The 15,181-nt window shown below is 44.6% G+C and overlaps 1 protein-coding gene across 1 annotated transcript in view; it reads right to left on the bottom strand.

Annotated features, from left to right (window-relative positions):
• LOC120047213 (IgGFc-binding protein-like) overlaps positions 1 to 15,181 on the bottom strand; it is a 43,144-nt gene extending 27,963 nt beyond the window's left edge. The window contains exons 1-3 of the mRNA XM_038992744.1: positions 15,155 to 15,181; positions 11,140 to 11,272; positions 211 to 1,245 (exon numbers count right to left, since the gene is read on the bottom strand). Coding sequence (XP_038848672.1) covers positions 211 to 1,245; positions 11,140 to 11,272; positions 15,155 to 15,181 — 1,195 coding nt within the window. The remainder of the gene's footprint in view (positions 1 to 210; positions 1,246 to 11,139; positions 11,273 to 15,154) is intronic.

Below are 15,181 nucleotides of genomic sequence, written 5' to 3'. Positions count from 1 at the left end.
GTCAATTAAACAGCGTACCTTTGGAACATACTCCTGTTGTAGCATAGCCGTCTCTTGGCATGCCACCATAAACGTAAACAGCCATGAGGGAGTCGCCTTTGATGGAGAAATGCTTTTGCTGCTCTCCCAATGGAATATTTACCCACATGTACTTAGGGTCTGAGTTGAATGATGTCCATTGGAGAGACTTCACACATGTATTTTTCTCACAGACTTTAACGGTGTTGATCCCTTCCCCCTCGGAGACAATGACCAATGTGCTCTCGAATTTGCTCTGCGTGTCCACCGACCACTCGTTGGCCAGATCAGACATTGGGAGGATGTTGGTGAGGAACGGATCGTAGGGCTTGTTGTTGCTGAAGTACATCACCATGACTTTCTTATCACTTCTGATGATCAGCGGAAATTTGGGTTGAACAGAAACCACATATGCCTGCCCCGCATTCAGCTCTTTAGCAGTGGATACCTTTCCCTCAAAGATCTTCACTAGAGTGTTGTCCTCTGAGGCCACAATGTTGACAAAGTCTGTTGATTGGGTCATGTGCATGGAAGGAACCAGGTAATTGGTGGAGAGGCTCTGTACTGGTAGCAGTTGTTCGTAGACGTGATTGCAGCGGCCTCCATCTGCAACGCACTCGTGTCCCCCCAGGACCGCCACAGGGAGCTTGGCTTTGACCCTGGTCCCAGTGAAAGTGGTGTCGCTTTGGTAGAGGTAGACCTGGTATGGGTCCATGGTAACAATCACCGCCTGTCTTTGCTTCCAGGAATCCACGCCACTGAGATTTATGTTGGAGACAGGGATGATCGTGATCTTGTTGGGCTCTTTTCCATTGATAATAGACATAAGCTTGTGCATGTTGCTTGGACCCTCATCGGGGGTGAAGACCACATAGTCAGTACCCAGCTGGTCAGTTGGAAAGACCACACTGCTGTCTCCGGTCGAGAACTTGTAGTTGAAGGCCACCACCGAGATGTCAGAGTTGGAGGTGACCTGCACTGTTTTGGTGGAAGCTCCTGGACCCCCAATTTCAGCATTACCAGGTATGGCAATCCATTTGGTGTTCTGTTTCTCTATTTTCACTGAGGTGGAGAAGCCGATTGCATTGACCTGAATTTGAACAACGGCTGGATAATCCTGTGTGGTTATGGCCAGTTGAAGACTCTGATCATCATGGTAGCTCAGCAAATAGTTAGGCATAAAGGCAGTAATGAACTCCCGCCCCACTGGGCATGATCCGCTGACCACTAAAACATAAAGGAAGAAAGACAATTTTACAGATGAGCACCTGCATTCTTTTTGCAACCATTTGACTAATGTAATATCAGTATAATAATGAATCTTATACTATAGCTTAAATACAGTACAATTGTCTTGCTCCGACTGCTCTTGTTGAATTCACTGACTGTCAAGTGTCAATTTAGTAAAGCACAAAATAATTTGTTTTGCTTGAATGACATGATCGTATACAAATGTTTGTGTACATAACAGTACAGATGCTGTCGCTTCCCCCTGCATAGCTTTATAACTAGTATTACATGTCTATAATATAGTGTGCCCTGCAGAATAAACAACATAAATGTACTATCTAATTAGAGGAGGCTAGAAAGATTTCATTTGCCAAGCTACAGTACTGTATTTATGTTTCACCATAATGTTAGATATTAACAAATGATCAACTTGCTCAATTCTGATAGTGATTACATGACATGGAATATCGAAAGGTAAACTGTGATTCTTACCTATGAATAGGCTGACAGCCACACAAAGCTCGAAAGTTGTCCCCATGGCTGGAAACTAAAATGCACAGTCAACAAATGACATGGGGAAAAAATGGAAAATGGATGTAAAAACGAAATTAGTTTTGTTTTAGATTATATTATAGAAAAGCTAATGACAGGAGAGAAAACATATATAATTCATTTTAAATGCATTTACTTTCATTCATTTATATCCATCAACAAATTACATAATATCTTCTAAATATAACTGAGTTTGCATTAATACATTGTACATGTATCTACAAAGATAGGAAATAGTTTATTTCAATTCACTTTCAGCTCTGTAATAATTTGATCTTCAACTGAATCTATTCACCATTTTTTCTAATCTAAAAGACTGATTTGATGTCCATACTTTACCTGTTGGTGGGACCATGAAGGATATAACAGACAGGGAGGGATGTGAGGGTGTCTTATATTGTGAAGAGGATGGGTAAAAAAAAAACACATCCTTGACAAAATATTGAATTACCGTACTTATTAAGTCAACATAGCATATGCATGACTGTAATGCATATATTGACAACTACGTGTCTGAAGTTTCCATCTACCCAAAACATTTACATAGTATTTTTCCCCATAAGCAATACTTTTAAAAGAAATTGGAAACAAACATCTGTTTCATAAAATGTTACCTCAATCTACCTCAATATATATAAAATAAAACATATTAATGGATTTATTTAAGCAGGTTTGTCACATTTAGATTGTGTAAGAGAGACCTGGTAAATAATATTGTCAAACATTTTTCATAGACTCATTTACTGTCCTACTGACCAGAAACAATTATTTATTTTCTTGCAATAGAATATAACTTTTTTTTAAAGTCCCACTTTATATTAAGTATCACATAATGGTATTATAGCAGCATAATGTAACTAGTGTGGGTGGTTGTTACATAGTACTATCAACTATTATACCTCTTATAAGGCATGTAAACCATGTAATTATTACATCGTTTTTAGCATCACTGTGTAGTGATGTAAATAATAATTTGTTCTTAATTGACTTGGCCGGTTAAATAAAGGTAAAATAAAATACAAATTGGGACCATGTAAAATAACAATGTACTTTCAAATTATTCAAATTATCATGTGCTTTTAATTTATTGTTTTAAGGCAATATTTAAACATGGATTAGAAGAAGTGCTCATCACTTACACATGGATGTTTTAAGTGTATGTCAACAGAACAAGGCTTAAATGAATGTCAATAGGAGGCGGGCGAGGAGAGCTTACACAAATAAAACATGGATACCATTACAGAAACATTGTTATTGAAACAGGATATGAGAGCCACATCTTTATTTACTGGCAGCTCGATCAAGAAGAGGGTGACATAGGTCTGAACAAGAATTGATTATAGAACCATGAGGATTTTGGGGGTGTGACGAGAGGGGTGAGGGGAGGATTTCTTAAATACACATAATATCATGGGTGTGTTTGTATAGTTTAAGGGGGAGGTGAGTATCTGAAATGCATTACAGAGCTGCTAACATATTTATTAAACCCTAACTTTAAAATGTACCCTCTTTTTTTCAAAAAAAAAATTCACCTTTACTTAACCAGGTAGGCCAGTTGAGAACAAGTTCTCATTTACAACTGCGACCTGGCCAAGACAAAGCAAAGCAGTGCGACACAAACAACAACACAGAGTTACACATGGAATAAACAAACGTACAGTCAATAACACAATATAAAAAGTCTATATACAGTGTGTGCAAATGGCGTAAGGAGGTAACGCAATAAATAAGCCATAGTAGCGAAGTAATGTAACGCTCGTCGTTAGGTGGAAGAGAGGATGACCAAATCGCAGCGTGGTACGTTTCCATATTTATTGGAACACTTATTAAACACGAACAAAACAATAAACAGAACGAAACCAACGACGCTAACAGTCCTGAACATGTGAACCTAGTGAAAACAAAGAACGCAACGAACAGGAACAATCACCCACAAACAAACAGTGAACACAGCCTACCTAAATATTGTTCTCAATCAGAGACAACGTAAAACACCTGCCTCTGATTGAGAACCATATCAGGCCAATCAGACACACCTAAACCAATGAAACACAAAACATAGAATATACCCACCCAGCTCACGTCCTGACCAACTAAACAAAGACTAAACAAAGGAAATAAGGTCAGGAACCTATAGGGGAGGGTCTGGGTGGGCATCTGTCCACGGTGGCGGCTCTGGCGCTGGACGTGGCCCCCACCCCACCATAGTTAATCCCCGCTTCCGTGGCCTCCTCCTATTAACGACCCACCAAAATAACCCCACTGTACTGATGGGCGCCTCTGGACAGAGGGGCAGCTCCGGACTGAGGGGCAGCTCCGGACTAAGGGGCAGCTCCGGACTGAGGGGCAGCTCCGGACTGAGGGGCAGCTCCGGACTGAGGAGCAATTCCGGCATCGCCGGCGTGACAGACAGCTCTGGCAGCTCCTGGCTGACTGACGGCTCTGGCAGGTCCTGGCTGAATGACGGCTCTGGCAGGTCCTGGCTCGCTGGCGGCTCTGGCAGCTCCTGGCTGGCTGACGGCTCTGGCAGCTCCTGGCTGGCTGACGGCTCTGGCAGCTCCTGGCTGGCGGGCGGCTCTGGCAGCTCCTGTCTGGCGGGCGGCTCTGGCGGCTCCTGACTGGCGGGTGGCTCTGGCGGCTCCTGACTGACGGACGGCTCTAGCGGCTCCTGACTGACGGACGGCTCTAGCGGCTCCTGACTGACGGACGGCTCTAGCGGCTCCTGACTGACGGACGGCTCTGAAGGCTCAGGACAGACGGGCGGCTTTGAAGGTTCAGGACAGACGGGTGGCTTTGAAGGCTCAGGACAGACGGGCAGCGCAGGCGGCGCTGGGCAGATGGGCAGTGCAGGCGGCGCTGGGCAGACGGACAGCGCAGGCGGCGCTGGGCAGATGGGTAGCTCAGACGGCGCTGGGCAGACGGACAGCGCAGACGGCGCTGGGAAGACGGCAGACTCTGGCCGGCTGAGGCGCACAGTAGGCCTGGTGCGTGGTGCCGGAACTGGTGGTACCGGGCTAAGGACACGCACCTCAAGGCTAGTGCGGGGAGCAGCAACAGGGCGTACAGGGCTCTGGAGACGCACAGGAAGCCTGGTGCGTGGTGTTGGCACTGGTGGTACTGGGCTAGGGCGAGGAGGTGGCGCCGGATATACCGGACCGTGAAGGCGTACAGGAGCTCTTAAGCACCGAGCCTGCCCAACCTTACCTGGTTTAATGCTCCCCGTAGCCAGGCCAGTGCGGCGAGGTGGAATAGCCCGCACTGGGCTGTGCTGGCGAACCGGGGACACCATGCGTAAGGCTGGTGCCATGTACACCGGCCCGAGGAGACGTACTGGAGACCAGATACGTTGAGCCGGCTTCATGGCCCCTGGCTCGATGCCCACTCTAGCCCGGCCGATACGTGGAGCTGGAATGTACCGCACCGGGCTAAGCACACGTACAGGAGACACCGTGCGCTTTTCCGCATAACACGGTGTCTGCCCGTACTCTCGCTCTCCACGGTAAGCACGGGGAGTTGGCGCAGGTCTCCTACCTGACTTCGCCAGACTCCCCTTTAGCCCCCCCCCCCCAAGAAATTTTTGGGGCTGACTCTCAGGCTTCCAGCCTCGCTTCCGTGCTGCCTCCTCATACCACCGCCTCTCGGCTTTAGCTGCCTCCAGCTCTTCACGAGGGCGGCGATACTCTCCAGCTTGAACCCAAGGTCCCTTACCGTCCAGAATTTCTTCCCAAGTCCATTCCTCCTGACATCGCTGCTCCTGCTGCTGCTGCTGCTGCCGCTTACCACGCTGCTTGGTCAAATCAAATCAAATTTTATTTGTCACATACACATGGTTAGCAGATGTTAATGCGAGTGTAGCGAAATGCTTGTGCTTCTAGTTCCGACAATGCAGTAATAACCAACAAGTAATCTAACCTAACAATTCCACAACTACTACCTTATACACACAAGTGTAAAGGGATAAAGAATATGTACATAAAGATATATGAATGAGTGATGGTACAGAACGGCATAGGCAAGATGCAGTAGATGGTATAGTGTACAGTCTATACATATGAGATGAGTAATGTAGGGTATGTAAACATAAAGTGGCATAGTTTAAAGTGGCTAGTGATACATGTATTACATAAAGATGGCAAGATGCAGTAGATGATATACAGTACAGTATATACATATACATATGAGATGAGTAATGTAGGGTATGTAAACATTATATTAAGTGGCATTGTTTAAAGTGGCTAGTGATACATTTTTACATAATTTCCATCAATTCCCATTATTAAAGTGGCTGGAGTTGAGTCAGTATGTTGGCAGCGGCCACTAAATGTTAGTGGTGGCTGTTTAACAGTCTGATGGCCTTGAGATAGAAGCTGTTTTTCAGTCTCTCGGTCCCTGCTTTGATGCACCTGTACTGACCTCGCCTTCTGGATGATAGCGGGGTGAACAGGCAGTGGCTCGGGTGGTTGTTGTCCTTGATGATCTTTATGGCCTTCCTGTGACATCGGGTGGTGTAGGTGTCCTGGAGGGCAGGTAGTTTGCCCCCAGTGATGCGTTGTGCAGACCTCACTACCCTCTGGAGAGCCTTACGGTTGTGGGCGGAGCAGTTGCCGTACCAGGCGGTGATACAGCCCGACAGGATGCTCTCGATTGTGTATCTGTAGAAGTTTGTGAGTGCTTTTGGTGACAAGCCAAATTTCTTCAGCCTCCTGAGGTTGAAGAGGCGCTGCTGTGCCTTCTTCACAACGCTGTCTGTGTGGGTGGACAATTTCAGTTTGTCCGTGATGTGTACACCGAGGAACTTAAAACTTTCCACCTTCTCCACTACTGTCCCGTCGATGTGGATAGGGGGGTGCTCCCTCTGCTGTTTCCTGAAGTCCACAATCATCTCCTTTGTTTTGTTGACGTTGAGTGTGAGGTTATTTTCCTGACACCACACTCCGAGGGCCCTCACCTCCTCCCTGTAGGCCGTCTCGTCGTTGTTGGTAATCAAGCCTCCCACTGTAGTGTCGTCCGCAAACTTGATGATTGAGTTGGAGGCGTGCATGGCCACGCAGTCGTGGGTGAACAGGGAGTACAGGAGAGGGCTCAGAACGCACCCTTGTGGGGCCCCAGTGTTGAGGATCAGCGGGGTGGAGATGTTGTTACCTACCCTCACCACCTGGGGGCGGCCGTCAGGAAGTCCAGGACCCAGTTGCACAGGGCGGGGTCGAGACCCAGGGTCTCGAGCTTGATGACGAGTTTGGAGGGTACTATGGTGTTAAATGCTGAGCTGTAGTCGATGAACAGCATTCTCACATAGGTATTCCTCTTGTCCAGATGGGCAGTGTGCAGTGTGGTTGCGATTGCGTCGTCTGTGGACCTATTGGGTCGGTAAGCAAATTGGAGTGGGTCTAGGGTGTCAGGTAGGGTGGAAGTGATATGGTCCTTGACTAGTCTCTCAAAGCACTTCATGATGACGGAAGTGAGTGCTACGGGGCGGTAGTCGTTTAGCTCAGTTACCTTAGCTTTCTTGGGAACAGGAACAATGGTGGCCCTCTTGAAGCATGTGGGAACAGCAGACTGGGATAAGGATTGATTGAATATGTCCTTAAACACACCAGCCAGCTGGTCTGCGCATGCTCTGAGGACGCGGCTGGGAATGGGTGGTATATGGGGCTTTGGTGACAAAACTAATGGCACTGTGATAGACTGCATCCAGTTTGCTGAGTAGTGTTGGAGGCTATTTTGTAAATAACATCGCTGAAGTCAAGGATCGGTAGGATAGTGTCGTTGCTGAATCAGAATTAGTTAGGTAACATAGATAAATAAGATGTTTTATTTATCTTCATATTATGCTTATGTGGGATACTTGTCAGTTGTGAATGTCTCTTTTGGAACTATACTGTCGGCAGTTGCATTTTCCTTTCTCAGCTAGGGCTTAGTCACTTGGGGCCCAGAGAGGGGAGAGGTCAGGCTTGTCTTCATATGTCAATGTATCTGTTAAACCATGTGATGCTATGAAGAATATCAGAAGGGGAGGAGGACAGAATGGAGGCTTGTCTTCTTAAGGGAATGTGTCTGTAACTATTGTATGTCCCCTCTGAGGTTGCCCTTATCTTGACCTAGTATATGACCTAAGAGGCTCACTGTCCTCTCTGAGCTTATCCAGGAGGGGGTGTATTTGAGATGGGAGTATCTGAAATTGACAATTGATACATGCCATTGGATGAGGTAATGTTTTCGTACCAAGCACGAGATTGGAACCTCGTCTAAAGAGACCAAACTGAACGATAATTTATAGCTAATGCTATAAATTATGGGATACTCCTCTTTCAAGTAAAAGGTTCTTTGTAATGTTCCTAAGATCTGTTGTTCGTCATGTGAGTTGAGAGGGGTGTGTCTTGGCTATAAATGATACTAAGAATTGTTTTGTAGGGACTCTCAGAGAATTCATTTATAGACACTGAATTGATCTGTGAGTCAAAATGGCTATGGTGAAGCTCATATATAATTAAAGATGGACTTTATAATATAACTCTGACTTGTGTGTGGTTTGCTCTCATCACGTAGTAATACAGGAAATTACCACGACAATAGTCAGTTTTACGAAGGTATGTTTGGCACCGTGAGTGAAGGAGGCTTTGTTGCGAAATAGGAAACACCTAGGTATTTGTAGTTGTCCACATATTCTAAGTCAGAACCGTCCAGAGTAGTGATGCTAATCGGGCGGGCGGGTGCGGGCAGCGATCGGTTGAAGAGCATGCATTTAGTTTTACTAGCGTTTAAGAGCAGTTGGAGGCCACGGAAGGAGTGTTGTATGGCATTAAGCTCGTTTGGAGGTTTGTTAACACATTGTCCAAAGAAGGGCCAGATGTATACAGAATGGTGTCGTCTGCGTAGAGGTGGATCAAGGAATCACCCGCAGCAAGAGCGACATCGTTGATATATACCGAGAAAAGAGTCGGCCTGAGAATTAAACCCTGTGGTACCCCCATAGAGACTGCCAGAGGTCCGGACAACAGGCCCTCTGATTTGACACACTGAACTCTATCTGAGATGTAGCTGGTGAACCAGGCGAGGCAGTCATTTGAGAAACCAAGGCTGTTGAGTCTGCCGATAAGAATACGGTGATTGACAGAGTCGAAAGCCTTGGCCAGGTCGATGAAGACGGCTGCACAGTACTGTCTTTTATCGATGACGGTTATGATGTCGTTTAGTAATTTGAGCGTGGCTGAGGTGCACCCGTGACCAGCTAGGAAACCGGATTGCACAGCGGAGAAGGTACGGTGGGATTCAAAATGGTCGGTGATCTGTTTGTTAACTTGGATTTCGAAGACTTTAGAAAGGCTGGGCAGGATGGATAAAGGTCTGTAACAGTTTGGGTCTAGAGTATCACCCCCTTTGAAGAGGGGGATGAAGAGGGGGATGACCGCGGCAGCTTTCCAATCTTTAGGAATCTCGGACGATACGAAAGAGAGGTTAAACAGACTGGTAATAGGGGTCCAGATTGCAACAATGGCGGCGGATAATTTTAGAAAGAGAGGGTCCAGATTGTCTAGCCCAGCTGATTTGTACGGGTCCAGGTTTTGCAGCTCGTTCAGAACATCTGCTATCTGGTTTTGGGTGAAGGAGAAGCTGGGAGGCTTGGGCAAGTGGGTGTGGGGGGTGCGGAGGGTGCGGGGGGTGCGGAGCTGTTGGCCGGGGTTGGGGTAGCCAGAAGGAAAGCATGGCCAGCCGTAGAGAAATGCTTATTGAAGTTCTCGATTATTGTGGATTTATCGGTCTTATAACCAACATTAGGCCAACATGGCATTGCAGCTCACAGACAAAACACTCCTCTTGCTTAGTTTCTTTGACACTTTGAATGGATGGGCACAGGTTGGCCTCATCCCTGTCATCAATATAAGTAAAGTACATTATATGCATGTATGGTTTTTCACTCTAGCTCTGAGGGTGATGGTGTCAGAGGGCACCTTTTTGAACTGCTATCACTAGGGTTGTATGTCATTCTTTATCTAAGTGACAATGCAAATTCTTGTTTTCAAAATGCCTGCATTGCAGCAACGGTAAATTGTTAATGTAATGAACTGTCTCACGGAGTGACTCCAAGTGCCATGTAATGAAATTTGAAATATTTCTGTAATATGCCCCAGACGTTGCAGTTACATCCACCTTGTGGTGTAGGATTAACTTTTCAACCAGTCCAACTGTAAGGTGGATAGTACTTTCCCCACAGTTGTTGTTACCATGCCAACTTTGACAATAACATTGGACAAAATGTACAGTACCAGTCAAAAGTTTGGACACACTTACTCATTTAGTTTTGACTATTTTCTACATTGTAGAATAATAGTGAAGACATCAAAACTATGAAATAACACATATGGAATCATGTAGTAACCACAAAAAAGTGTTAAACAAATCAAAATATATTTATATATTTTAGATTCTTCAAAGTAGCCACCCTTTGCCTTGACAGCTTTGCATCCCAAAAAAATCTAAGTAGGCTGGATTACATAGGGTTGCAGAGAGTAGCAAAGTCTACTGCCAGCAGTAATCTATAATACTTGACCAAGAGGGATTGGAAATGTTTCACAAGGCAACATCACACACACACCTATATTTGTGACATTGAAACACAGTCCTGTAAGCTTAGACTTTTGTAACTAGTTTTTGTTCATGACGTATCAAATCTCTGTTTCATGAGCCTCATCTTGTCCTGTTGTATCGTCATGTGGGACCATCTGGTGTCGGTGTGTTTCAGGCTTGTGTCTGAAGTACAAAATGAGTGGCATTGCTAATGCTGCTAAGAGAACTATCCCTAATAACACCAAAGCCGGTCTGCCCCTGGTTGCAAGAGGCACCTCACAGCATTCTATAGAAGAGGAAGAGATGAGAGAAAGACAGGCTTTCAGCTTCTCCTCCCAAAGACCTGTTCCTCTAGTAGTACTGCCTGAACCTTTCATTGAGGTCATTGTAAACAGTTCATCTCATGGGAAGTTGCACTCTGCAATGGTGTTATTCTTGCATGCAGTACATCTATACAAAATGCTCATATGACTCATTTTCCCTCATGAAGTGAAATGTCAAATCCTTATTTAGGATTTTGACTACAAATTTTGTCTAAATTCATACATTGTGGAATTTGTGTAGGAGTAACACACTATCAGGGTTTAGCCATTAGTGATTATGAAATTGATTCATATTTCATCACTAAATCAGTGATCCATACTTGGTCACATTGCTCTATCCCTAAACCTGTTAGTAGGTCGTAACTTTACCTGGAAGTGGGTGGAGGGTGAGTGAGCGGGTGAAGGTTTGATTGAGAACCTCCAGTCTCATTTCAACAATGATGGTGAGTACTGTTTGGCTTGACCTCCATGGAGCTGTGGACCTCATAGCGCCCCCTGCTGTCCAGGCTGATACAGCTGTGGCTCGGATTGGAGATGTCTCCTCCAATGGAGTCCGTCCACCACACATCAGGCTGGGGGAAACCCTGGGAGGAGGTGAGGTGATGATGAAGCTGTCACAGGATGACTGTATAGAGAGCTGGGGCTCCTTGAAGGGGGCTAGGGGTAAACAAAAACAACAACAACAATACTCTTATTCAGCTTTTAACAAATGAGAATTCTGACTGCAAAGGGCTTTAGGCAAGTAGATGACATTAAGCTGATTTTGTGCAGATAGCTTAATACTTTTATGTCTCTTAATCCCCCATAGATGCAAGACTTCTAAAATATCTGAACGGATATTTTAGAATATCTCATCACAGGTGTATTGGCCCTGGTCATTCAGCTGCACACCACTCAGTCTAAGTGACGCCTTTCCCACAGTGAGCTGGTCTTCAAACAGATGAGTGCGTCCCTTGTAAACATCACTCTGTCTTTCCAGCTGATCTCTCCCATGGTAATAGCTGTGGACTACCTCTGAATCCCCACGCTGCTAGTTGATGACCAGGTTGTTGAGGTTCAGGTTTTTAGACAAAGAGAAAGAGCAGCTAAGGGTGATGTCACTGCCCGGAGCTGCCGTTCTCTGGGTTGTAGACTGGTTGTAGTTACCACTGATGATATCACTGATATATGGAATAGGTGGAAAGAGAGAAGGATGATGTGGGAGAGAGAGAGAGAGTTGTATTGGTAATGTAATGCGCTGTTTGGAGGGTTCAGAGTGGACGGTCAACTATAATGAAAGTTAAGACTAACTATCTCGCCGACAAAACTCAACTCCACACGATGGAGTTGAGCGGCGACTAGTGTGGGCGGACTGGAGCTCCGACGTCACATAAAATTGTTTGTTAGAAAAACGACTGATTTTAGCATCCAAAGAATAGCCCGCAATTACACAGACAAATGTTGTGTGTAATTGCGGCATATATCAGGGGTCCTGAAATCAGTCTTTTGATAAAAACGTCATTTTATGTGACATCGGAGCTCCAGTCTGCCCACACTAGTCTCAGCTCAACTCCATCATAAATTGTGGAGTTGAGTTTAATCTACTAAATTAAGACCAGACAGAGGCAGCATACAGGAGCTCTACAAAATGGGTCTTTATTCTCTAGAAGCAACCACCATCTCAATAATTTCACATGAAAGACAGGAATTCATAGACAAATGTATTTTTCCTTTATTTAACTAGGCAAGTCGGTTAAGAACAAATTCTTATTTTCAATGACGGCCTAGGAACAGTGCCTTGTTCAGGGGTAGAACGACAGATTTTTACCTTGTCAGCTCAGGGATTCGATCTTGCAACCTTTCGGTTACTAGTCCAACGCTCTAACCACTAGGCTACCTGCCGCCCAAATGCCAGGCATTAGCCTACTAATTAAAATGTTCCTTACCTCCAATTCTCGCTCTTAATAGAGCTGGGTTGATAAACTGTAGGCCTACTTATGTTACTTTTCTGAGTCAATTCGGGTAGCATTAAATGTCCTTTTTTTTAAGAAACACAAGTTATTTCAATCTCTAGAGACCAAGTTTGGGAAACCCTGGTCTATAGGCCTACTTGGTGAGTGGCAGTGACTCCTGCATTTAAAGTATTTGCCCGTCCCACTTTCGACTGCTGTCGCGAGCCACTAAAAACTCCCTCGCACTTTGCACACTACATAACATGCAAATTGGTCAAATCATGAGCTCTCGTTGTACATCAAATAGCCTAGGCCTAGCGCTGGAAAGTTGTTGTAGGACATTAGCCTTCATTTAATGATAGATCAATTATCCTACATGTATAGCAACAATGTATTTTTTGAGGTCCCACTTCCTCAGGTGGTGAATAATATAGCCTATAGTATATAGGCTCAAAGACGTCAGCAAATTCTATGAAGATCAAAACATTTATCTGATGAATCTGGATCCTATTTTGGCAGGTTGAACATCAAAATATCATGCATTCCCTGGATATGTTAAATGAAACAGATTATTTATAAATACCAGACTACCATCTAAGTTGACATAGCCTACTGTACTGAAAAAAAATTCTAGAGCCCTGCCGCTAATAATGTCATGTAAAGTAACTGTCCATTAAAAAAAGGATTTCATCATTGTTGGCCATTTATTGTTAACGAGCAAAATAGTTACATTTATCACGATATGACTTTTTGCACAACCATTCTCACTTATTACAGAAATAATTGCAGAAAATCAATCATTGTTCCAATATTGTATCCCTACTTCTTTGCTGTGTAACCAAGAAAGGACGGAATGGATGAAATTACACAATCCATGATATCTGTTGTCCTAGGCTTGTTTAGGCATGTATTATTTGTTTTCATCAAACAGTGTTGAATATGTAGTAAACAAATAACAGACTTGAGTACAGCACACTAATGCACTAATCATCGACCTGTCCAAGGCTTTCGACTCTGTCAATCACCACATTCTTATCAGCAGACTCAACAGCCTTGGTTTCTCAAATGACTGCCTCGCCTGTTTCACCAACTACTTCTCAGACAGAGTTCAATGTGTCAAATTGGAGGGCCTGTTGTCCGGACCTCTGGCAGTCTCTATGAGGGTGCCACAGGGTTCAATCCTCGGGCCGACTCTTTTATCTGTATACATCAATGATGTCGCTCTTGCTGCTGGTGATTCTCTGATCCACCTCTACGCAGACGACACCATTCTGTATACATCTGGCCCTTCTTTGGACACTGTGTTAACTAACCTCCAGACGAGCTTCAATGCCATACAACTCTCCTTCCGTGGCCTCCAACTGCTCTTAAATGCAAGTAAAACTAAATGCATGCTCTTCAACCGATCACTGCTCACACCTGCCCGCCCGCCCAGCATCACTACTCTGGACGGTTCTAACTTAGAATATGTGGACAACTACAAATACCTAGGTGTCTGGTTAGACTGTAAACTCTCCTTCCAGACTCACATTAAGCATCTCCAATCCAAAATCAAATCTAGAATCAGCTTCCTATTTCGCAACAAAGCATCCTTCACTCATGCTGCCAAACATACCCTAGTAAAACTGACCATCCTACCAATCCTTGACTTCGGCGATGTCATTTACAAAATAGCATCCAACACTCTACTCAGCAAATTGGATGCAGTCTATCAAAGTGCCATCCGTTTTGTCACCAAAGTCCCATATACTACCCACCACTGCACACTGTATGCTCTCGTCAGCTGGCCCTTGCTTCATATTCGTCGCCAAACCCACTGGCTCCAGGTCATCTATAAGTCGTTGCTTTGGGGGTCACCATAGCAGCACCCACCCGTTGCACGCGCTCCAGCAGGTATATTTTACTGGTCACCCCCAAAACCAATTCCTCCTTCGGGCGCCTTTCCTTCCAGTTCTCTGCTGCCAATTACTGGAACGAACTGTAAAAATCACTGAAGCTGGAGACTCATATCTCCCTCACTAGCTTTAAGCACCAGCTGTCAGAGCAGCTCACAGATCACTGCACCTGTACATGGCCTATCTGTAAATAACCCATCCAACTACCTCATCCCCATACTGTTATCTATTTTATTTATTTTTGCTCCTTTGCACCCCAGTATCTCTACTTGTACACTCATCTTCTGCACATCTATCACTCCAGTGTTTAATTGATATATTGTAATCATTTCGCCACTATGGCCTATTTATTGCCTTACCTCCGTTATCCTACCTCATTTGCACACACTGTATATAGACTTTTTCTACTGTATTGTTGACTGTATGTTTGTTTATTCCATGTGTAACTCTGTGTTGTTGTTTGTGTTGCACTGCTTTGCTTTATCTTGGCCAGGTCGCAGTTGTAAATGAGAACGTGTTCTCAACTAGCCTACCTGGTTAAATAAAGGTGAAATAAATAAAATAAAATAAAAAGTACACATGTGATCATTGATGAGGGATGCCATTTACCAACACATGAAAATACTTTGTTTTGACTTACCGGTAATAAACAGTACTTAGACGACAT

This window comes from Salvelinus namaycush, chromosome 5 (assembly GCF_016432855.1).
Source record: "Salvelinus namaycush isolate Seneca chromosome 5, SaNama_1.0, whole genome shotgun sequence".
In the NCBI taxonomy this organism is placed as follows: Eukaryota; Metazoa; Chordata; class Actinopteri; order Salmoniformes; family Salmonidae; genus Salvelinus; species Salvelinus namaycush.
The sequence above is the reverse complement of the archived record's forward strand: the minus strand, read 5'-3'. Positions and strand labels throughout refer to the sequence as shown.